Consider the following 24,520-nt stretch of genomic DNA (forward strand, 5'->3'; position numbering starts at 1 on the left):
AATGTCACCTCCTCAAACGCTTGGCTTGCGCGCGCCCTCTCTCGCAGTAGCTTACTGTATGCTCAGTTTCAGCAAAGCTACGTGGAATGGCATTTCTAATTCCAATGTTAAATAGAAGTAATGTCCACATTTATTGATAAAATTGCTCAAGGGAAGGGAGGGGGGATGATTTTGACCATTTTTTATTCCAGGGGGGATGGCATCCCCCCCCCCATCCCCCCTCAACTCGAGTACAGACCGTACCATTTCAGCTTTTCGACCAGGATAGTATGGTCAGCACAGTCAAAAGCTTTTGCGAAGTCCAGATATAAAATGTCCGATTGTTTGTTTTTGTCTAGAGCTTCACCGATTTTGTGAAGTACAGACAGAAGTTGTGTGACGCATGAGCGACTGCACACAAAGCCATGCTGGAGTGATGTTATTAGTCGCAAGATGTGATCATAAAGTCTGTTGCAAACACAGCGCTCCAAAACTTTTACTTACAACTGGAAGCAAAGAGATACCGTAGGTCTATAATTTGCAGCAGGCTCCTTTGAGTCCTTCTTGTGAACAGGAGTGACGTCGGCACATTTCCAGTTTGAAGGAAAGCGCCCAGTTTTTAAAGGTCCCATGGCATGAAATTTTCACTTTGAGTTTTTTTAACGTTAAAATGAGTTCCTCTGACCTTCTTAAGTCACCCCAGTGGCTAGAAATTTCATAATGTGTAAACCAAACTATGCCCAACATTTGAGAATGGCGCGTCAAAACGGCGCGTTGATAAACTCTTCCCTTGCCTACGTCAGCAAGGGAGATGATCCCCACGCCCCCCCTCTGGATTCCCACCCACTGTATAGATTGCCCGCCCAGTTGTAGTGAGGAGACCATAGAGGGAGGGCACAACAACATGGCATCACCTAAGCGAGCGAAACATGGAAATTGCGCTGTACATGGATGTGACAACACAGAAAGGAGTCTGTTTTTACTGCCGACGGGAGAGCCCCTGAAGACGCAGTGGCTTAATTTTATTTACTTCAATAATACGCCGTCGAGTCTACCTAAGACGGTGTATGTTTGTCGGAAGCATTTTCCTGAGGAATGTTTCCACAACTTGGGACAGTACAGGGCAGGTTTTGCACATCAACTGTCACTGAAGCCTGGGTCCGTACCAAGCATCCCTGCCGCATCAGCCACAAACACCGAACAAGTAAGTGTATAACTGGTCGTTTTGCCGTGTTTTAAAATCGGTGCGTTAGCCTAGCAATGGCTACATTAGCTGTGCAGCTAACCGCTTCCTGCAGTTAGCCAGGTAATCTGCGCTACAAAACTAAAGAGCATGCAGCATGCTCTGTTAAACTGAGTTTAGTCTGGAAATTGACTGTAACTTATGAGCTTATGTTTGACTATTGCTCCGCAATGCATGTCTTCTGTTGGATAAGCAATATGTTGCTGTAGTTGCTGCTTCTATCCTCTTTGGTTATGGAGTGCGTGTTCAAGCCTAGGGTATTATACGTTCGTAAACTACCACTCCGAACACTCTCACTCTCTGTTCTCTGCGTCACGTTGAGTTTACGAAAGGAGTCCGAGGGAGAACGGGGTTTTGTCTTAGCAGCGTGGCTACAGGCGCTGATAGCAGCGAGTATGTGTGCGCGCAGCTTGGTCAAGCCCCTCCCCCTCCCCCCATGGCCCGCCCCCACCCTCTACCCTTCCCCGCCTCCTGCTTCTCATTAGCAAAACGACGCACTGGGAAAAGCGCTGAAATGGGGCTTTCTCCCAGGAGGCTATATTTACGTGCCGAGGGTTCATTTCGAGAAAGGCTGCGGATATAACATCCGGAAGCCTCCACGAGCCCGTTTAAAGCATCAACAAACCACCATGCCATGGGTCCTTTAAGGAGCGATTAAAGGTCTGCTGACCTGGCTTCGTGGTCCGTATGCAAGGTAAGGGTTCAAGTCTAATGAGAACCGATGTCTGTTTTCGGCGAAGTGCACCTGAAAAATGCATTTGCAAATGGCTTGGAAATATGAGTAGAGCGTAAAGGTTCTGACTGCAAAGTTGAATTCTGGGTAAAACGTTCTATGTCCATTGCTGGTGGAGTTTCGAGATGTTGCGTTGCTGCGTGTGCGAATGTTTTTTGCCGAGATTAAAAAAAAAAAAGCAAGCGAGCGATGATATTACATCACGCGACCACCGTGGGGCGTCTTTGAGCTACTTTTAACCAAAACAAGTCGGCGTGGGCGAATATGGTGGACTCACGGACTCTGCTCTCCAGCCAGTGGAAAAGAAAAGGAAACCTGCCGAGTGAGTACAACTGCAAGATGGAACACGGTTAGAGAGATGACGTGCCATTTTTCTGGACAGGTGACTAAATCATTCTAGCTAGCGCTTAGCTATCTTAGCCTTAGAATGCATGGGCTCGACTCCACGGTAGCGATACGGTCTAATGTTTTGATCTTACAGAGAAAGAAACGAGAACGCAAAAGCAGGAACAGGGAAAAGATACATTTGCGAACGTCCACCACAAATTACATCCCTGCGACTCAAAACTCTCCAAGGTTGATCCAGAGTCACGATGTTTTCCCCGTGTCGCAATTCCATAGTTAGGCTAATTAGCTCAAGCTCCTTGCATTCGGCTGTTTCTTGTTTCCGTAGGGTCGTCCTGTTTACCTCAGGAGGTAGAAAAACAGTCCCAAAATGGAGGAACGCTATTCTCAGGACATCAAAATGATCACATCTCATCCTCATGATATTGTTCTTGCGAGAGAGGAAAATACCATCACCAAGACACCAAGGTTTTATGGCAGTTTATTTCCAATTTTCTGTTCATACAGTTTACGCGGCAGTGAGAAAATCTCAGCTAAAGATTACCGACCACTTCAGATTTCAGCGTCTAAAACAACGAAAGTCTGAACTTGTCAGTTTCATGATACCATGGTATTTAATGGACAGTTTAAAGTGCATATTCTGGACCAATTTCGTTTTTTTTATATGAAAGTACGTCCCTTTACACACTCATCCAGAAGGGTAATTTTGCACAAGACCATCTGTCTACAGCAGAAAAAAATAAAATAAAACCCGTCTGGAAAAATCCCAAGGGAGTCCGGAGCCAGAATCGTGACGTTACCCACGGAAGCGCCAGCAGGCTGCGTGAGCTTTGCACGGTTTCAGTGCACAGCCTGTGTAAACCAAGCGTTCCCATTTCTCTCTCGTTGTCCGGTCTTTTGGGAAACGATGAGTACTAATCCCATCATGATTGGTGTTGCTACACCCTCCTACGATACATCTGTTAACCATTTTAATAATCACGCAATAACGTTGAAGAAATTTGCAGAAAACCACCAGGTCGTTTTCTCATAAACAAACCAGCGCTGACGTAGGATTCAGAATGAGGCGTCCCGCACGCGACATCACGAAAATCAATGTTTCCCAGGAAATCCAAATGCCGAGTTTTTTCAGAGGCGGACCAATTCGCCTCAAATGGCTTGATTTTCAACTGAATTTTTCTGGTATTGCGCAAAATGTGACAGATATTTGACCAAAGTTGAATATAAAATAGGAGAATTACAATGATCTTGCTCCTGAATTTACCTGTGATATGCACTTTAAGGACACAGGATTGGGGAAAATGAAAGGAAGTGTTTATTACGAAAGTCGAAAGTCTCCTTGCACTTTTTGCACAAAAGGAAACAAAATGATCAGTGCAGAGTTTCTTATCCCTTTTCCAGCAAATCAGTTCCAGGGCTGGTTCGGGGCTGGTGCTGGTTCACAGCTCGTTCAACTTGCGAGCCAGCTGAGAACCAGTTTGCTTTTCCATAGCTCGCGGTGCTAAGGGAAGCCACGTCATTACGTCGTTGTATACGTCAGTTACGTCGCTATGTTTGCATAAACCTTGGCGCGAACATCGAAGCAAAAACAACACGGAAGAAGCAGCAGCAACAACAACAGCAATAATAATAATGGATGACTTCGCGTTTGTACAGCTGCTGCTTCTCGTCACTTAAAAATGGCGATCTTTCGCGGTCTTGTTATTGTTGTTGGTCTTAACAACTCGGCCCCCCCCGCTGACGTAAGCGGTTCTTTCCTCTGGCCCAGCAGAGAGTTGGTGCTAGCCTGGAACCGGTTTTTCTGGCCCCAGAGCCAGTTCTTTGTCAGTGGAAACAGAAAGCCCGGTTCCAAACTAAGCACTGGCCCCGAACCAGCCCTGGAACTGCTTTGGTGGAAAAGGGGCATCTTAAAAGCATCGTAGCACAAAGATCATCGTTAAATGGTCGAGCGAGCAGCACAATGAACACTCTTTCTCCTAGTTAAGATGTCCTTAGTGTTAAGAGGCTTTGTTCCATCCTTCCATTATCTGTAGCCGCTTTATCCTGTTCTACAGGGTCGCAGGCAAGCTGGAGCCTATCCCAGCTGACTACGGGCGAAAGGCGGGGTACACCCTGGACAAGTCGCCAGGTCATCACAGGGCTGACACATAGACACAGACATCCATTCACACTCACATTCACACCTACGGTCAATTTAGGCTACATCCACACGACAACGGCAACGAGCTTTAAAAAAAAATATATATATATCGCGTCCACATGGGCAACGGATCAGTAAAATATCAGGTCCATATGGCAACGCAACGCTTGCTGAAAACGATGCAATACACATGCCACACCTCTAGGGGCGCTGTAAGACGGTCCCATCGGAGACACCACAACAATAAAAGTAAGGACGCATGCGCATAAACTATTATGCACGAGACTTCATATTAGCCACAAAGTCAGAAAAATCTGTTCGTAAAATTACATTATAATGACCAAATACAATGAAAAGTATTTTTCCAGTCTCACCTGTGAAAGGTAATCCCATGTGATCTCGTTTGGATGGTAAACCTGTTGGTACAGTTAAATGCAGCACATGAATGAGGCATCTTTATTCTCCGCTTTGCCCTATCCAATATGGCGGCGAGGATGACGTATGATTCGATGCGGAAGGCGGCGTCTTTAATGGTCCGGAATAAATTGAATGCTACACGTTGATGGATTAATTTGTTCTTCTACGCCCTTTTTGAGGAATGTATTGTAGGACTTAAACCAACATCTGAAGAGGTGAGATCGCTCCTTTTTTTCCCTATTTTTGCTGGCGGGATTGACTCTCACTCTCTCACTTTGCACCATTACACAATATTCACAGTGAAAATATTGTGTAAGCGCGTTTCATGAACCAAGTTATAGGATTTGTTGACAACTCGCATCGAGTTCGTTACACTTCTACCCGGCGTGAAGCACATGTGGTTGTGACGTCATCGTAAACAAATCCGTTCTACTCATCCAGACAACTTCTCAACGGCGCCGTTGCCAGATCTTTCCACTCTGGAACCCGTTCTCAAAAGATTTCGTTTTGGGGTACCCAAAACGCCGGTGCCGTGTGGACGCCAGGCCGAAACGATAAACAATTTTATCAGATTCACCTGAATCCGTTGCCGTGTGGACAGGGCCTTAGAGTCACCAGTTAACCTAACCTGCATGTCTTTGGACTGTGGGGGAAACCGGAGCACCCGGAGGAAACCCACGAGGAGAACATGCGAACTCCGCACAGAAAGGCCCCCGTCGACTACTGGACTCGAACCCACAACCTTCTTGCTGTAAGGCGACAGTGCTAACTAACCACTACACCACTGAAAGTTTTTTTTTTTCGATAAAATATTGTACACGGTCAGTCTTTATCACGTTGTCATTATGAGTTTGATCGGATTAAACGAGGCACAATAATAAAGTTTACATTTTTGATGAGTTTGCAGTCAGCACCTTTAAAGTTTGTAGAAGGGCGTGCGTACCGGTAACTGCTCCGAATCCCCGTACCTGTATATGAGTGGTTTGTTGTTTTCTGAACTTGTGCTTGCCTTAATAAGACTAATTAAAAGGAGCCCTGGATGATATGAAACCCTGAAGCTAACAGAGAGTGCGAAATAATTAAAAAAAAAAAAAAAAGAGCGAGAGAGAGACCTGAGCTGGGAACAGTGCCATATACAAGCCTTTGTGTGCTGTTTGCTTCATAATTGCGATTTTTCATCAAGTTACATGACTTTATACGAAGTTACAATGGATACAGATACTAAATCTAGTTGTTCTTCATAAAGCCAGGTTTATATTTGACGCTTTTTTGCCCGGGGCACATCCCCCTGTTGACCGTTCTGGAGGAGTAATTATCCCTGCTCTTGTTTTCCTCCTACCGTACATCTGTTTACTGCCATAAGCTGGATGTATAACGCTAAAGCCTCTGACCTAGTTATGTCCAGTGATATAAAATCAGTCTTGTTTTACCATCACGTTACGGCAGTTTTAACGAGCTGTCATGCTCCGGCCGACCCTGTTAGTCAGCAGCGTGGCTTCGTAATTCCCAGTCCAGTCGTCTCGTTGCTCTCTGCAAACCGCCCAGTCGGAATAACCTTAAAGACGTTGTGCTTAGCGTATTTGTAATTAGCCATCCATTTTGCATATTCCACCTGCTCCAAAACAACAAGCCAATTCCGTTTTATCGCTAATCTCATCTCAGCCGCTCGTTAAGGCTGCAGGGTGGAGGAACATCGGTCCGCTGCGGAGCCATTTCCATTTCCATGCGAGACAGTGCCTGAGGAAGGCATCTATTTTAAAATGATCTCCTCAGCTGTCGTAGCAATTGACCCTCAATGGTTTTACCATAATTGAAATCCAACAGGTGCTCCGGGGTGATGCCGGGGAGTGAGATTGAAATCATTTATAACTTTGTAGGACCTGAAATGCTTGCCAAGATGGAAAAAAAAACGTGAAAGAGAAGCAGAATGGAACAGAGTATGACATAATTCTACAGGAGAGTTTTATGCTGAATTTTTGTAGCTCCAAAAAATGGTTTTCCCCTTAACTTAGATTTGATTGATTTGCCAAAGTTTTTAGTTTTGCATTGGAGCTGTGAGACTAATGGAAATCTGTCTCACTCAGACTTAAATATTTTTATTATATATTGTCTTTCAGTTACATCATTAAGTAGGCATACAGTGGTGCTTGAAAGTTTGTGAACCCTTTAGAATTTTCTACATTTCTGCATAAATATGACCTAAAACAACACCAGATTTTCACACGAGTCCTAAAAGTAGATAAAGAGAACCCATTTAAACAAATGAGACAAAAATATTTTACTAGCTCATTTATTTATTGAGGAAAATGATCCAATATTACATATCTGTGCGTGGCAAAAGTATGTGAACCTTTGCTTTCAGTATCTGGTGTGACCCCCCTTGTGCAGCAATAACTGTTGATCAGTCCTGCACACCGGCTTGGAGGAATTTTAGCCCGTTCCTCCGTACAGAACAGCTTCAACTCTGGGATGTTGGTGGGTTTCCTCACATGAACTGCTCGCTTCAGGTCCTTCCACAACATTTCCATTGGATTAAGGTCAGGACTTTGACTTGGCCATTCCAAAACATTCACTTTATTCTTCTTTAACCATTCTTTGGTAGAACGACTTGTGTGCTTAGGGTCGTTGTCTTGCTGCATGACCCACCTTCTCTTGAGATTCGGTTCATGGACAGATGTCCTGACATTTTCCTTTAGAATTCGCTGGTATAATTCAGAATTCATTGTTCCATCAATGATGGCAAGCCGTCCTGGCCCAGATGCAGCAAAACAGGCCCAAACCATGATACTACCACCACCATGTTTCACAGATGGGATAAGGTTCTTATGCTGGAATGCAGTGTTTTCCTTTCTCCAAACATAACGCTTCTCATTTAAACCAAAAAGTTCTATTTTGGTCTCATCCGTCCACAAAACATTTTTCCAATAGCCTTCCGGCTTGTCCACGTGATCTTTAGCAAACTGCAGACAAGCAGCAATGTTCTTTTTGGAGAGCAGTGGCTTTCTCCTTGCAACCCTGCCATGCACACCATTGTTGTTCGGTGTTCTCCTGATGGTGGACTCATGAACATTAGCCAATGTGAGAGAAGCCTTCAGTTGCTCAGAAGTAACCCTGGGGTCCTTTGTGACCTTGCCGACTATTACATGCCTCGCTCTTGGAGTGATCTTTGTTGGTCGACCACTCCTGGGGAGGGTAACAATGGTCTTGAATTTCCTCCATTTGTACACAATCTGTCTGACTGTGGATTGGTGGAGTCCAAACTCTTTAGAGATGGTTTTGTAACCTTTTCCAGCCTGATGAGCATCAACAACGCTTTTTCTGAGGTCCTCAGAAATCTCCTTTGTTCATGCCATGATACACTTCCACAAACATGTGTTGTGAAGATCAGACTTTGATAGATCCCTGTTCTTTAAATAAAACAGGGTGCCCACTCACAAAGGGTTCACAAACTGTCAAGCACCACTGTAGATGGTTGTATACTGAATACAAAGTTTGAAAAATTAGTAAAAACACTTATGCAACTTAGTATTTAATTAGTATTAATTATGCTAATTAGGAAAACCTGTTAAATTAGTACACGCAATAAAAAAGTAATACAAATATTTCTAATCCCCTCCAGTGTTGCCAGATTGGGCGGTTTCAAGTGCTTTTCGGCGGGTTTTGAACATAATTTGGGCTGGAAAACGTCAGCAGTATCTGGCAACACTGATTCCCTCTTTGTGCTCTGTAGGGCTTTGTATTTCTCAAATGTAGGGCCTACTAGTGTTGATATGAAACAATATAAATGATTATTTCAATTAATAATTACAGCTTTCAAGGCGAACCTCGGAAAAACTGTCTGATCCACATCCGATAAACAATTCACATTAATACTCGCATTTCTGACTTCCAGTTTTTTAAAAAAATCTCATTCCGACCACTATCCATCCCTCCATCCATCCATTATCTGTAGCCGCTTATCCTGTCCTACAGGGTCGCAGACAAGCTGGAGCCTATCCCAGCTGACTATGGGCGAGAGGCGGGGTACACCCTGGACAAGTCGCCAGGTCATCGCAGATTCCGACCACTAAGATCTCAGTATTTTTCATCAAAATGACCCCAGTTGTATTCTAAAATAGTTATTAATTTACATGAATCAGTTTGATTTGAAAAAAATAAAATCGGTAAAGCTATGAAAACTCGCTTCAAAGTCTCCCGTGAATCTGAACATCAAAACTAGCAAACGGAAAATGTTGCTGAATCCTTTATCAGAAACGGTGAGAGAGAACATCACTATAAAAGTTATCTGATTGATATTCACCAGTCATCCAGTTGGAAACCGATCAGAAGAGCGAAAGCCTGACTGCTTTCAGTTTCCCGACGTCATGCGAGCAGAGTTTTTACTTTGTTGTCCCAATTTCAACCTGCCGTTACTCCCAAAGTACTGAACAGATCTTAACCAGCGAGCGTCTGATACGCCTACATTAACACCTAATCAAGTCTTTTGAGATTTTGATTGAGACTGATTTCTCTTCCTTGATGGCAATATTACACTCTCAGAGTTCAGTAACCCCTGAGCTGGGGTTACTGTCTGCCTGGAGTTTCATATGTTCTCCACTCTTGTCTGTATGGGTTTTCTCTGGTTTCCTCCCGAACACATTCCGATAAGTGGACTGCCAACTCCAAATTGGTGTTCATGGACTTGCGTCCAATACACGGTGTGTGCGCTTTGCAACAAGTATTCTCACTCCCTTCCAGAGAGAACCTACTACTTCCTCCTTCAGCAGTACTTTTTATACCCAAGTGTGAAGTCTTAGCGTTTCTTTGGTTCCTTTAAAGGTTTACAGAGTCATGTGCGACACAGTGTAAGAACAATCACGATGTAACCCGCTTTTCTGTTTCCGTCCTTTCTCTCAGATCTGAAGGCTACAGGAAGGTTCCGTATCACTACTACGAAGCCGGAAGCCGTGACGAATGTGCCGAGTATATCCTGCACGAGAGCGCCCCCTACGGCGGCCACCGTTTCATTACAGAGAAGACGGTTTTCGCCAAGTGGGCCAAGACACACCCCATCAAGTTTCTCCACCCTGAATGGCAGCTGTCATGACCAACACAGGATGATGCCGAGGCCTGACTGGTCCAAACACTCCCTGTCTTATTGCACAAACAAGCAGCCATGAACAGGCCAGAACAAATCGCCTCAACCCGTCCTGACTATACACTGATTACAGCGTGCATCTAACGGGTTATCATAGGAAGCAGGACAGACTTGCTAGGATGTTTATGGTGCATGTTTTTAAGGATAACAGGACAATTCCATAGCTGAAGTAACAAATATCATCACAACATAAACTGCATGGAGGTTTTCTGAAAATCTCTGGACAAGGTAGGAAACAAGGTAGCCAGATACAAAGGGCCATATTTGCTAACGTTTCGCATTTAAAAAAAAAAACAAAACACTACCATCTTGCGCTTTACATTTATTGCGTATTTATTTACAGCAGGGGTTCTTAACCTTAACCTCCCAACCGCCTGTAAAGCTGACTCAGTGTATTCCAAGTCAAAAAGTCAAAGTCCCTTTTGCGCCAGGATTCGGTCTTCCCAGACAGTCTCCTGCCCCAGTACTACCCAATTCCTTTGTGGTTGGTAGAAGAGAGCAACTGGACTTGCTTGAAGATTCTTGAAGATGTTTCGCCTCTTATCTGAAAGGCTTCCTCAGTTCTGTCTGACTAATAGGGAGTATCCAGTATTTATCCTCTCATGGATCATCATAGAATCCGAATCAGAATGCTGATGGCTGCATTGTAGGTGGCTGATAAAAGATGTCTTGGACACCCACCTCTGTTCAGTGATGGTCGTTCCAGGTTGACAAAAATGAACGATCCTCTCTGGCTAAGATGTCTGCCAGTTTTCTGAAAGTCCTCTCATACTCCCGCACCAGTCGAAGGAATCTCATTCCCAAAGTGCATAGAAACATATCTGTGAAGATACTTAGTCATCCAGGTACATAGTAATCTGTGGTTGGTAGAAGAGAGCAACTGGACTTGCTTGAAGATTCTTGAAGACGTTTCGCCTCTCATCTGAAAGGCTTCCTCAGTTCTGTCTGACTAATAGGGAGTATCAAGTATTTATCCTCTCATGGATCATCATAGAATCTGAATCAGAATGCTGGGATGAGATCCCTTTGACTGGTGCGGGAGTATGAGAGGACTTCCAGAAAACGGGCAGACATCTTAGCCAGAGAGGATCGTTCATTTTTGTCAAGCTGGAACGACCATCATTGAACAGAGGTGGGTGTCTATGACATCTATCAGCCACCTACAATGCAGCCATCAGCATTCTGATTCGGATTCTATGATGATCCATGAGACGATAAATACTCGATACTCCCTATTAGACAGACAGAACTGAGGAAGCCTTTCAGATGAGAGGCGAAACGTCTTCAAGAATCTTCAAGCAAGTCCAGTTGCTCTCTTCTACCAACCACAGATTACTATGTACCTGGATGACTGAGTATCTTCACAGATATATTCCTTAAGGCGTATGGGTGTGGCACCGATCTCCAATTCGTTAGCCTTCGGCCTCTCATATAGCTAGGGTTACGGTGGGGGGAGGGGCTAGTCCTCTGGTAACCACTAGAGTTTGACTCCCCCATTCACATCTGTATTGCAACGTGCTTTGCCAGATGGCAGTATGTACCATTTTTATGATGGTCTTTGGTATGACCTCAGTGTATTACCCCTGGACAGAAATCAGACTCTGCTGTGGTACAACAGATGAACATGTTCATCAAGATAAATCAGTCATAGCACATCAGGCCTGGTGCCATTAGCAGACCCATTCACCCATCAATGATTTTGACGCCCCTACAGGGTCCTTGTTGCAATCCCCAGGTTAAGAACCCCTAATTTATAGGAATGTCCTTCAAGGGCCAAAAAAATGTCAAAAAATCTCAAACCACTTGCAATGCTGATTGGTTAGAAGGTCTTGTTGGTCAATTCCTAAAGAATAAAACACTTCTGAGTGTACAGTTATAGGGCAATAATCAACTTTGGTTTGGTAACAGAAACTTGCTGCCGTAATTGTTGATTAATTTCCTTTAACACTACGCGCCCAAGTGTTTTACTGCTTTTCGAAGAGCGTAGTTAGTCAGCCGAACTACATATGATTTTCGAAACCACGATAGCAGTAACGTTATGGCAGTTTGCTAACAAGAAGACAGCAACAAGAGTTTATATTTTGCTACGCAGGATGGCACTTGTGTGTTCTTGTTAGATAATTTGCCGTATTAGCCACGCCCACTTGCAGTTTAGCGCTTCTCTTAGTAAATATGGCTCCAAGGATCACTCGGGATAGGACGAGTAACCCTTAGGACTTCATATGAAGGTTGTGAGAGGAATATGTTGAACTGGATGGGTATGCTGGGTGTATCTGGCTTCAATTTGCAGGGAGGAAATGAACAATAATGAACACACCCAACAAACCCCAGTGAAGAACCTGACGACAAAAATCATTTCGCTTTTCATGCATTGTGTGTTCCTAAGCCGTTCATGTTAGACACATCGCAAAGCCCAGACGATCAAACGGCCAAACCATTTCCTCTAAAAGGTATTCGCCTGCCACGCTGGTTCGTGTCGCATTTGCGTTGATGAATTATTAATAAGTTAACATCTGTGCTGTAAGAGACGGGGAAGCAAATGCGGGCTGTTAAGTGTGTGAAAAACAGTGAGCGAGTGCACTTTCATGTGCCACGGCTAGCGAGGAAGTGCGTCATTGACGGTGCGGCATACAGACACCGACGTAGGAATTATCTTTCTTTTCAACTCTAATTATTGGCACCCTGGATTCAAATCGAGCAGTCACATAGTACTTGCTTTGCATTTATTTAACTTTCATCATGGTCTCTGGGGTGCCAATAATTTCTTTCATACGGTATGTTTTTGAGGTTAAAAACAAAGGTCTCGTGAATATTTTTGCTAGAGGAATGATGAGTCCTTTATTTTGCTTGAGTGGAAAATGATTGCAGACCCTGTTCAAACGAGTTCATGTTGAAAAAGTTATGTTTACTGTGACGTACGAGAACGTACGAGCTCTTTCTTGTCAAAGCTCAAATCTGACGGTTATCTGTTTAGTCTCACATCAACCCTGCAGTGCTGTACAGGTAGCTTTCACTTGTGTTTTTTAAATTACTATTGTCAAATCTGACATGGGTCCCTGAGCTGAATTTATCCTCGTAGTGTTTTCTTTTTCCCCCCTCAGTGTCGCCATGACTCAACACTCCACTACAAAAGGCACAAAGGATGGATGTTAGCTTGTTGCTCGCTTTTCTGCCCGTTTGGCTGAGCTAGAGGGCAAAGCAAAACATTAATCTGATTTATTTACATTTTATGATCATTTTCAAATGAAATTTCTCACAGCTAAAAGAAAACAACTTTTTTTTTTTTTTGGTAATTTCTTACTATTTAGGGTCGTTTTTCTTTAATACTGACCCGTTTGTGATAACGTTGCAAATGAGAACTGAAAACGAACAAAGCAACAGCAATAGCTAAATCTCCTGAAATGCCCATGTATTATTATTATTATAGTATTATTTATATTAAAGTAATTACTCAGTGTTGTTTTATAACTAGATTAAAACTAATATTTACTGAAGTTACCGTTTTTGTATCGTTCGTTATCCTGTTACTGAGATCCAAATACAGACCATACAGCGAGTCACCGTTTTATCAGCTACACCGACCACCCAGGATACACTGTAGGCCTATAATTACTGACGGGAGCCCATCTGTTGCTGTGCACCATGTTTTGGGTGCCTTCTAACCTGTCCATCAGTGGTAAGGGAACACCACAGGAACAGATGTTATTTGGTTGGTGGTTGATTCTCAGCACAGCAGTGACTCACATTGCTAGTGTGTGTGTGGGCAGGGATGGTACGAGTGTCTGAGGTACAGCAGCACTGTTGGATGTTGGAGCTCTAAACACCTCAACAAATCATGGCCAAAAACTGACACTGATGAAGACTTGAGTAGAAATGAAGAGCTGGGGGTTTTTTCAACCCCACTCTGGCCCACTCCTGAAGGAATTTTGACCAACTCTGCTCCCATAGGAATTCTCACCAATCCCACCCACTCCTACAAAAAGTGTGACCAATCCTGCCTTCTCTCAACATAATCCTGACCAATCATGCCTGCTAATGAAAGAATTCTGATGAATCACGCCTGCTCCAACAAAAAGTCTGAACAGTCCTGAGAGCACCCACCCTTTCTTGTGTAAAATTCTGGCCAAACTTATACACTCGCAAAGGAATTCTACCTAATCCCTCAGACTCACAAACTAATTCTGACCAATCCAACCCACTCGCAAAGGAATTCTACCTATTCCCTCCTACTCACAAACTAATTCTGTCCAATCCCACCTACTCTCAGAGGAATTCTACCCAATCCCTCCTACTCTCAAACTAATTCTGTCCAATCCCACCTACTCTCAGAGGAATTCTACCTAATCCCTCCTACTCTCAAACTAATTCTGTCCAATCCCACCTACTCTCAGAGGAATTCTACCTAATCCCTCCTACTCTCAAACTAATTCTAATAAATCCCACCCACTCCCAAAGGAATTCTACCTAATCCCACCTACTCACAAACTAATTCTGACCGATACCACCCACTTGCAAAGGAATTCTACCGAATCCCTCCTACTCACAAAGGAATTCTAACCAATCCAACCCACTCGCAAAGGAATTATACCTAACGAATTCTGACCAATCCAACCCACTTGCAAAGGAATTCTCCCTAATCCCTCCTACTGACAAACTAATTCTAATCAATCCCACCCACTCCCAAAGGAATTCTACTTAATCCTGCCTACTCACAAACTAATTCTGTCTGATCCCACCCACTCGCAAAGGAATTCTACCGAATCCCTCCTACTCACAAAGGAATTATGACCAATACCACCCACTCGCAAAGGAATTCTACTGAATCCCTCCTACTCACAAAGGAATTCTAACAAATCCAACCCACTCGCAAAGGAATTATACCTAAGCCCTCCTACTCACAAACAAATTCTGACCAATCCAATCCACTCACAAAGGAATTCTCCCTAATCCCTCCTACTCACAAAGGAATTCTAACCAATCCCGCCTACTCACAAACTAATTCTGTCCGATCCCACCCACTCGCAAAGGAATTCTAACCAATCCCACCCACTCGCAAAGGAATTCTACCTAATCCCTCCTACTCTCAAAGGAATTCTGACTAATCTCTGCTGCTTACAAAGGAATTCGGTCCAATTTCACACTCTCCCAAAGAAATTCTACCCAAACTCTCCCATTCCCATAGGCATTCTGCCTAATCCCTCCCGCTCCCAAAGGAAGTCTGGCCATTCCTACCCACTTCCCAAGGAATTCTGCTTAATCCCTCCTACTCACAAAGGAGTTCTGGCCAATCTCACCCACTTCATAGGAATTCTGAATCCCAACATAATTCTACCTCATCCCTGCCACTCCCATAGGAATTTTGACCAATCCTGATGGAATTCTTGACCAATTCCACCCACACGTGCAGTTAAAAGTATTGTTTGTACCTGCCCGTCTTTATAATTCCCAAAACATGAACAAATTAGTCATTTCAGCCACCATGACCCTGACCAGGATAAGCATTTAGTGTAGTTGAATGAATTAATGAATGAATGGAAGGCACTTAATGTGCAGTATTCTCCAGTATTGATGAACGTGACATTTCTTAGTCCCACGAGCTTCATATCTAACCACCCCACACACTGCAGCCTGCACTGGGTTATGGTTATGATGCACAAATCTAGAGTAGAAGACGATTAACACATAGCTACTGTGCATGGAAAAGATGAGCTTTAGTGACAGACAGCAGGTCTACAGGGTGAACAGTAATGTATTATTTACAATTCTGATCCAGAATCAGATTTTTCACTCCCTGAATTAAGCATTTCAGCATTCGTCCCCTGTTTGCAGTCTTTAGGTCACGGTTTGTGAGGTTCTCTCAGAAAAGTCTGTTGCTGTCTCATTTTTGTGATGTCTTTTAACAGTTCAGATGCAACATTACTGGCTGTACAGTACATACACCAATAGTGTGTCAGTGCTCATCCCTCTTTTAAATGTTATTATCTTAAGAGTTTTATTATTATATACTGTATGTTTTGAAGTTTGGGTTGGAAATGTATTCTTTAATTTCACTGCATCACGTGTCCTTTTTCTAACTCCAGTTATGTGTCCCAAACATCGGAATTTAAAGAAACATGTATCTGGACACTAGAATGCTAATATGTCCCAAATGCTAATAGTTATTCATGACTATTAGCAGTACAGTGTTAGCTACATTATTTTATACTTGTTTAGGATCCTTGCGCTCGATCAGGTTATTATTGCTAGCCAATAAACATGACTGTCCAGTGTCTCAAATGTCCAGATTCTTGATTTTCACACAACTTTTGGATCATAATAATCATACTGTACGTGTTAAAACGTAGATGGTGAAACATTTCAGGTTCACTGGAGTTGAACCAACATCAACTATCGCTGATTTCTATGTAATCTTGTGTAATCTTATATACATACACACGTGCACAGTACTGTGCAAAAGTCTTAGGCCTGCTATTTGTTTTTGATCCAAGCTTTGTTCTAGATTTCTTTTTTATGACTTCTACATTATCGAGTCAAAACATGTTAGAGTTCCAAACATTCGTTTTCCAGCAGAAAATTAAATGTTACAGGTAAAAAAAAAAGTTTGTATCTGAGCAGCATATTTACGGAAGCCGTGAGAAGCCCTTCATATAATCTTTTTTTTATTCACCTTGTTATCCCGAGATAACGACATAATTAATTCAGGATCTCGAGAAAACAACACAACTAATTCGAGATCTCGAGAAAACAACATAATGAATTAATTCAGGATGTCGAGAAAACAACACAACTAATTCAAGATCTCGAGAAAACAAAACCATTATTCCAAGATAACGACATAATTCAGGATCTCAAGAAAACAACACAACTAATTCGAGATCGAGAAAACAAAACCGTTATTCCGAGATAACGACATAATTAATTAATTCAGGATCTCGAGAAAACAACACAACTAATTCGAGATCTCGAGAAAACAAAACCGTTATTCCGAGATAACGACATAATTAATTCAGGATCTCGAGAAAACAACACAACCAATTCGATATCTCGAGAAAACAAAACTGTTATTCCGAGATAACGACATAATTAATTCAGGATCTCGAGAAAACAACACAACTAATTCGATATCTCGAGAAAACAAAACCGTTATTCCGAGATAACGGCATAATTAATTAATTCAGGATCTCGAGAAAACAACACAACTAATTCGAGATCTCGAGAAAACATAATTAATTAATTCAGGATGTCGAGAAAACAACACAACTAATTCGAGATCTCGAGAAAACAAAACCATTATTCCGAGATAACGACATAATTCAGGATCTCAAGAAAACAACACAACTAATTCGAGATCGAGAAAACAAAACCGTTATTCCGAGATAACGACATAATTAATTAATTCAGGATCTCGAGAAAACAACACAACTAATTCGAGATCTCGAGAAAACAAAACCGTTATTCCGAGATAACGACATAATTAATTCAGGATCTCGAGAAAACAACACAACCAATTCGATATCTCAAGAAAACAAAACTGTTATTCCGAGATAACGACATAATTAATTCAGGATCTCGAGAAAACAACACAACTAATTCGAGATCTCGAGAAAACAAAACCGTTATTCCGAGATAACGGCATAATTAATTAATTCAGGATCTCGAGAAAACAACACAACTAATTCGAGATCTCGAGAAAACAAAACCGTTATTCCGAAATAACGACATAATTAATTCAGGATCTCGAGAAAACAACACAACTAATTCGAGATCGAGAAAACAAAACCGTTATTCTGAGATAACGACATAATTAATTAATTCAGGATCTCGAGAAAACAACACAACTAATTCGAGATCTCGAGAAAACAACATAATTAATTAATTAATTCAGGATGTCGAGAAAACAACTAATTCAAGATCTCGAGAAAACAAAACCATTATTCCGAGATAACGACATAATTCAGGATCTCAAGAAAACAACACAACTAATTCGAGATCGAGAAAACAAAACCGTTATTCTGAGATAGACAATTAATTAATTCAGGATCTCGAGAAAACAACACAACTAATTCGAGATCTCGAGAAAACAAAACCGTTATTCCGAGATAACGACATAATTAATTAATTCAGGATCTCGAGAAAACACAACACAACTAATTCAAGATCTCAAGAAAACAAAATTATTCCGTGATCTCAAGAAAACAAAACAATTATTTCATGATCTCAGCTGGATCACTGTATCTCCGTCGGTAGAGACGAAGCCGGGCCAGTCTTCTGCAGAGGTGCCACGGACTAATTTTGAAATGATCCCTTATTAAAAGGCTTAATGCAATCTCTCCCTGTGTCAACCCCTGATCAAAATATTGCCTTATTAGGTGATCGATTATTCCAGACATTCTAATGACCAAAGTTGCGTCTATACGGAATGAGAAATAGCCCCAAAGTCAGCACATCACAAGTCTCTTGGCGCACCTGAATGAACCATTTCTCAGCTGTTTACTCGAGATCTCGGAATAATTGTTTTGTTTTCTCGAGATCTCGGAATAACAGTTTTGTTTTCTCGAGATCTCGAATTAGTTGTGTTGTTTTCTCGAGATCCTGAATTAATTATGTCGTTATCTCGGGATAACAAGGTGAATAAAAAAAAGGATTATATGAAGGGCCTCTCTCGGCTTCCGTACATATTTCATAAGAACACACTTTTCAGATTAAAAAAGAAAAGATAATGAAGGCTGCTGGGTTTTTGTGCAAAATGAAGACGCGAGTGCGACAGTCAAAGTGTCCAGAAGAACCGTGGCTGGTTCCGTAAAATGCTCAGTAAAACCTACAGCTCATTTCCGCATAAAACTGCACTCACGCAAAGGGTCGTCTCACACCAAATATTGACTTTGTTTCATTTATCATGGCTTACTGATTACTGTTATAGTATTTTTTTTTTTAATGTTGAAACATTTAATTTCTTTTTTTTTAAGCCGTTTTTGGTCGACGGCATTTCTTTACTTGCACAGGACTGTAATTTTAGTTTTACAGCTAGACTGCCTTCAGATCTTTCAAGCGTAGGTCATAAAAAGAATTTTCCCCGACACCCAGTTATTTTTGTTTAGTGGACTGAAAGCGACTGAATTTGAATCACAGACTTCCAATTCTATTAGGGTTTTTTTAATAGAACAATTAATGACTTTAAAACCACGTGGCCCTAAATTCTCCGCTATTTTTTCCTGCTTCACCATGACCCAATTCAAGATACTACATCAGACATCACGTGGTGGGCTTTCCCCGTTTGGACAAGGCATTGTGGGATACAAATTTGAAACAGGAGAGAAAAATGGAGGACGTGAGTGTGCGAATGAAACGTGAAAGACCGACTAAAGTAAGAAAGCGAGAAGAAAAGACGTTATGTTACTGTATATACAGTACGAAGGAAAGGAAACGTAGGACCAAACTAATAAATATCGGCGGTCAGCGAGCACCTCGGTGTGATCAGAGGGAACTAAATTTCACTGATTTTACGAAATCCAAAGAGCGTCTAGCTAAAGTGTTTCTTTATTTGAACTTTTTTATTTATATTCTAGGGAAACCCAGAACAGGAAACCATGTCCAGTATTTCATTTAAAATAAAAGTTCAAACTTCTGTGATGTCAGTAATTTCTATTTAATGTATTATTAAGAATTTTGGAGGTAAACACTTTGTTTTGTTTTTTAAATTAGAAAATCTTTTACATGTGGTTTACACATGCTTACTCGACATTAATGGATCTACTCACACACCTGTATTGGGAGTTTTACATATTAGAGTGAATTCTATTTTAAAAAAAAAATAAAGCACCAGCGCTTGGGACACGATGTGATTTATTTTGTTCATACAGATAATAATATGTTCATACATGTTTAGGAATTCATTTCTGTAATAACATGAAGGTAAACATATAAAAAGGACTATTTTTGAAAGGAATCATGTGATTTTACGAAGGTATCTTGCTAAGTGTGCTGAATTTGTTTCAGTTTTTCAGTATTTCGTGTTTTCATTGTGTGTGCGTGGTTTGTTTTTTCTGCAAAGCATCAAAATCTGTCTCTGTGTAATTTAAATCAGTGTCGTCAATAATAATAATAATAAAAAAACTGATTAACTGATTGCTTGTGAATTGTCCTTCTGAATATTATGCCAAGCAAAAACATTTATATACAGTCAAGTGTTTGTGCAACCCGAGAACCAGGCAAAAACTCATTTCATAGCAACACAATATTTAAGCCTAGGTCACAACCGGACGTACAATTTTTTTTTGGCCGTGCGATTTTTGGCGTTTCCAAAATCGCTGCGGTTTTTTTTGTTCGCGGAGAAAGACGCACGTTGGCCGTAAGTTTGTCTTGCAACCTGAAAAAAACGTAAGCGCCCGTAGAGTTTGTTTGACATGACAAAGAACCTCTGCGGCCGGTCTACGGCTCGAAAATCAGCACGTCACACGCGTGCCCTCCTTGCGTTTTTTGCACGTAGACCGGCCGTAGGAGCACGTACGGCCAGTTGTGACCGAGGCTTTAGTGCATTTGGTTTCACAGCTCTTTCTTCGTTATCATACCAAATAAAAATGGGGGGAAATGAATATCAGTAGTAACAAAAAACAATCATATCAATTTTCATTTCTCTGTGAATTTCTGATCCTTTCCTCCTGAATATTTATTTCACCTTATGTTTCTTGTACATCCGATCATATTTAACATTTTACTTTTTTTTTTTTGGTAGCGTAATCCGTGTTGTAATCGAGTCACTAAACCTCGAGTCCGAGTCCAGTCTTGAGTCCCCAGTGTTCAGGTTCAAGTTGTTAAAAAAAAAAATAAAAAATTTCGATTTCACTATTGATCCGAGTCGAGTCCAAGACTCCAACCGCACCATTTGACGGTGGCTGTTTTAGCGCCATTAACATTAGTTTGTTCCTGAACAGGTGAATGTGCGTCTCTTTATCAGGGAGCGTGAAGTATTCGGTCAGAGATGGTTGGGAGACGGATGCAAGTGCAGACGGTGTGTTTATTAATCCAGGTGAAGACAGGTAAACAATCCAAAACGGTGAAACGGGCAATAGGTCAAGCGAGGCACGAACAGCAGGCCAAGTAGACTCGGCAGGATCAAAGACGAGAAACGGGAAATCGGGGATCAGGAAACCAAACAAGGAAATAAGGCTTGGTAATGTATCAGCAACGCAACTGTAAGAATATAATCCTGAATACTCCTAAACCTACTCTTGTAAATGCGCGGCCCAAGGGTGACTGTCGTTTAGTGTAGCAGTTTAGGGTTTACTTTAGGCCAGCTACAATACGTGCTGCTCTGTACATTTTGTACTTTCACATGTTCTGTTCCTGTTTCATATCCTGATTTTGTCTATGTTTTTGTGTGAAACATCCTGTTGAACTGTGCATAACTCTTGTGACCTTGATACTGAGTGTGCAAAGCACATTCCATAATTTTCCACTGCTGATACTCCCTGTGAAGAGTGTATATAAAGCCCCGACGCAGCTGCGCGTTGGGGCACGACTGAGAATAAAACAGATTGATTTAACTCATGTGGTTTGCTCTCTTTTTGTCCTCGGAGTACTCCTGGTAACGCATCTGAACAGCACGCAGCGCAATCCTAACAGCAACTCAATACAGGTAGTCGTCGACTTACGACTGCGTTTGGTTACGACTGGATCGGTCGTAAACCGATCTGGTCGTAAGTCGGCCTATGTTAAATGAACGCAAGTATATTGTGATGTGTAATCATCTTAAAGTCTTATTTTATCAACATTTTCTTATTTCATTACCTTGGCTCATTATTTAGTTTAAGTCAAACACTGCGTCCAGTACAATTCTTTTAATATGTGCAAAACAAAAAATACGAAATACAGGTGTGAAAAATAGAAAACATTTTAGTTTGAAACATACCAAAATACAAATGTAAAACATAGCAAAATACAAAACGTAGTGACCGCTGGCATCACTGGTGCTTGGCTGTGGGTCGTCTACTTCAACATCAGCTGTTGCAGCGCTCGGGCTGGCGGGAGGATTTGCTCGTTTCATAAACCAGGAGCTGGGGCGGAAACTGGCGTACGCTCAGCTAGCTCAGCTGGGAAACACTTGCCAGTCATAACCAGACGGTCGTAAAGTCGATCGGTCGTAAGTCGACGACTACCTGTACTTCGCAAAGTACAACCCCGATTCCAAAAAAGTTGGGACAAAGTAAATAAAAACGGAATGCAATAATTTACAAATCTCAAAAAGTGATATTGTATTCACAATAGAACATAGACAACATATCAAATGTCGAAAGTGAGACATTTTGAAATTTCATGCCAAATATTGGCTCATTTGAAATTTCATGACAGCAACACATCTCAAAAAAGTTGGGACAGGGGCAATAAGAGGCTGGAAAAGTTAAAGGTACAAAAAAGGAACAGCTGGAGGACCAAATTGCAACTCATTAGGTCAATTGGCAATAGGTCATTAACATGACTGGGTATAAAAAGAGCATCTTGGAGTGGCAGCGGCTCTCAGAAGTAAAGATGGGAAGAGGATCACCAATCCCCCTAATTCTGCGCCAACAAATAGTGGAGCAATATCAGAAAGGAGTTCGACAGTGTAGAATTGCAAAGAGTTTGAACATATCATCATCTACAGTGCATAATATCATCAAAAGATTCAGAGAATCTGGAAGAATCTCTGTGCGTAAGGGTCAAGGTCGGAAAAACCATACTGGGTGCCCGTGATCTTCGGGCCCTTAGACGGCACTGCATCACATACAGGCATGCTTCTGTATTGGAAATCACAAAATGGGCTCAGGAATATTTCCAGAGAACATTATCTGTGAACACAATTCACCGTGCCATCCACCGTTGCCAGCTAAAACTCTATAGTTCAAAGAAGAAGCCGTATCTAAACATGATCCAGAAGCGCAGACGTCTTCTCTGGGCCAAGGCTCATTTAAAATGGACTGTGGCAAAGTGGAAAACTGTTCTGTGGTCAGACGAATCAAAATGTGAAGTTCTTTATGGAAATCAGGGACGCCGTGTCATTCGGACTAAAGAGGAGAAGGACGACCCGAGTTGTTATCAGCGCTCAGTTCAGAAGCCTGCATCTCTGATGGTATGGGGTTGCATTAGTGCGTGTGGCATGGGCAGCTTACACATCTGGAAAGACACCATCAATGCTGAAAGGTATATCCAGGTTCTAGAGCAACATATGCTCCCATCCAGACGACGTCTCTTTCAGGGAAGACCTTGCATTTTCCAACATGACAATGCCAAACCACATACTGCATCAATTACAGCATCATGGCTGCGTAGAAGAAGGGTCCGGGTACTGAACTGGCCAGCCTGCAGTCCAGATCTTTCACCCATAGAAAACATTTGGCGCATCATAAAACGGAAGATATGACAAAAAAGACCTAAGACAGTTGAGCAACTAGAATCCTACATTAGACAAGAATGGGTTAACATTCCTATCCCTAAACTTGAGCAACTTGTCTCCTCAGTCCCCAGACGTTTACAGACTGTTGTAAAGAGAAAAGGGGATGTCTCACAGTGGTAAACATGGCCTTGTCCCAACTTTTTTGAGATGTGTTGTTGTCATGAAATTTAAACTCACCTAATTTTTCTCTTTAAATGATAAATTTTCTCAGTTTAAACATTTGATATGTCATCTATGTTCTATTCTGAATAAAATATGGAATTTTGAAACTTCCACATCATTGCATTCCGTTTTTATTTACAATTTGTACTTTGTCCCAACTTTTTTGGAATCGGGGTTGTAAGTGTGCTTTCACCAGAGGTGGACAGTACATTTACTTGAGTACTTAAAGGGCACCTGACAGCAAAATTATGTTCTAAAATAGGTTTCTGTAATAAAACTACAAACACCACTGATCACTTTCATGATGGAACTAACCACCAATAGAACGAAACTCTTTGTGCGCAGCTGCATCAATCTGGCCAAGCACCAAGCCGCTGTCAGTGGCCGCCATATTTGCCATGACGTCACATGCAGAATGACTGCTCGGCCTTCTATGCAGCCATGGTCGACGAAACAGAGCGATTTTCTGATCAGTTTTCAGAAACTGAGGCCCTTTTTGAGGTTGACACTGGACATGTCGGATTACATGAAGACGAAGCAGTGGGTGGCATTTTTCCTTATCGTTTAGAGCCGTATCTGGACGATTTGCCTGCAGAAGGCGAGATTTCCGACTCGGACACAGACGACGATGACGACGGGACCAATGCAGAGGATGTCGTGATCCCAGCTGACATCGGGAGGCTCCAAAGCACTGAATGGTAATATAATAATAATAAATTTGTAACACAAGTAGCAAGTCAGTATTATTTGTTTACCTTACACATCCTGCCATCAATGGCAACGTGATAATGATTAGGTCATTTCACTTGTTTGTGTTAATCATCTCATCTCATCTCATTATCTCTAGCCGCTTTATCCTTCTACAGGGTCGCAGGCAAGCTGGAGCCTATCCCAGCTGACTATGGGCGAAAGGCGGGGTACACCCTGGACAAGTC

At 42.0% G+C, this 24,520-nt stretch overlaps 1 protein-coding gene across 3 annotated transcripts in view; it reads left to right on the top strand.

Annotated features, from left to right (window-relative positions):
• Positions 1 to 10,756, top strand: part of st6galnac3 (ST6 (alpha-N-acetyl-neuraminyl-2,3-beta-galactosyl-1,3)-N-acetylgalactosaminide alpha-2,6-sialyltransferase 3) — a 191,808-nt gene extending 181,052 nt beyond the window's left edge. For all 3 annotated transcript variants that reach the window (XM_060928919.1, XM_060928924.1, XM_060928930.1), the window contains one exon: positions 9,754 to 10,756. In XM_060928919.1, the coding sequence (XP_060784902.1) occupies positions 9,754 to 9,943 (190 nt within the window). In that variant the 3' untranslated portion in view covers positions 9,944 to 10,756. The remainder of the gene's footprint in view (positions 1 to 9,753) is intronic.
• The last annotated feature ends 13,764 nt before the right edge of the window (positions 10,757 to 24,520 follow it).

Source organism: Neoarius graeffei, chromosome 1 (genome assembly GCF_027579695.1).
Source record: "Neoarius graeffei isolate fNeoGra1 chromosome 1, fNeoGra1.pri, whole genome shotgun sequence".
NCBI classification, from domain to species: domain Eukaryota; kingdom Metazoa; phylum Chordata; class Actinopteri; order Siluriformes; family Ariidae; genus Neoarius; species Neoarius graeffei.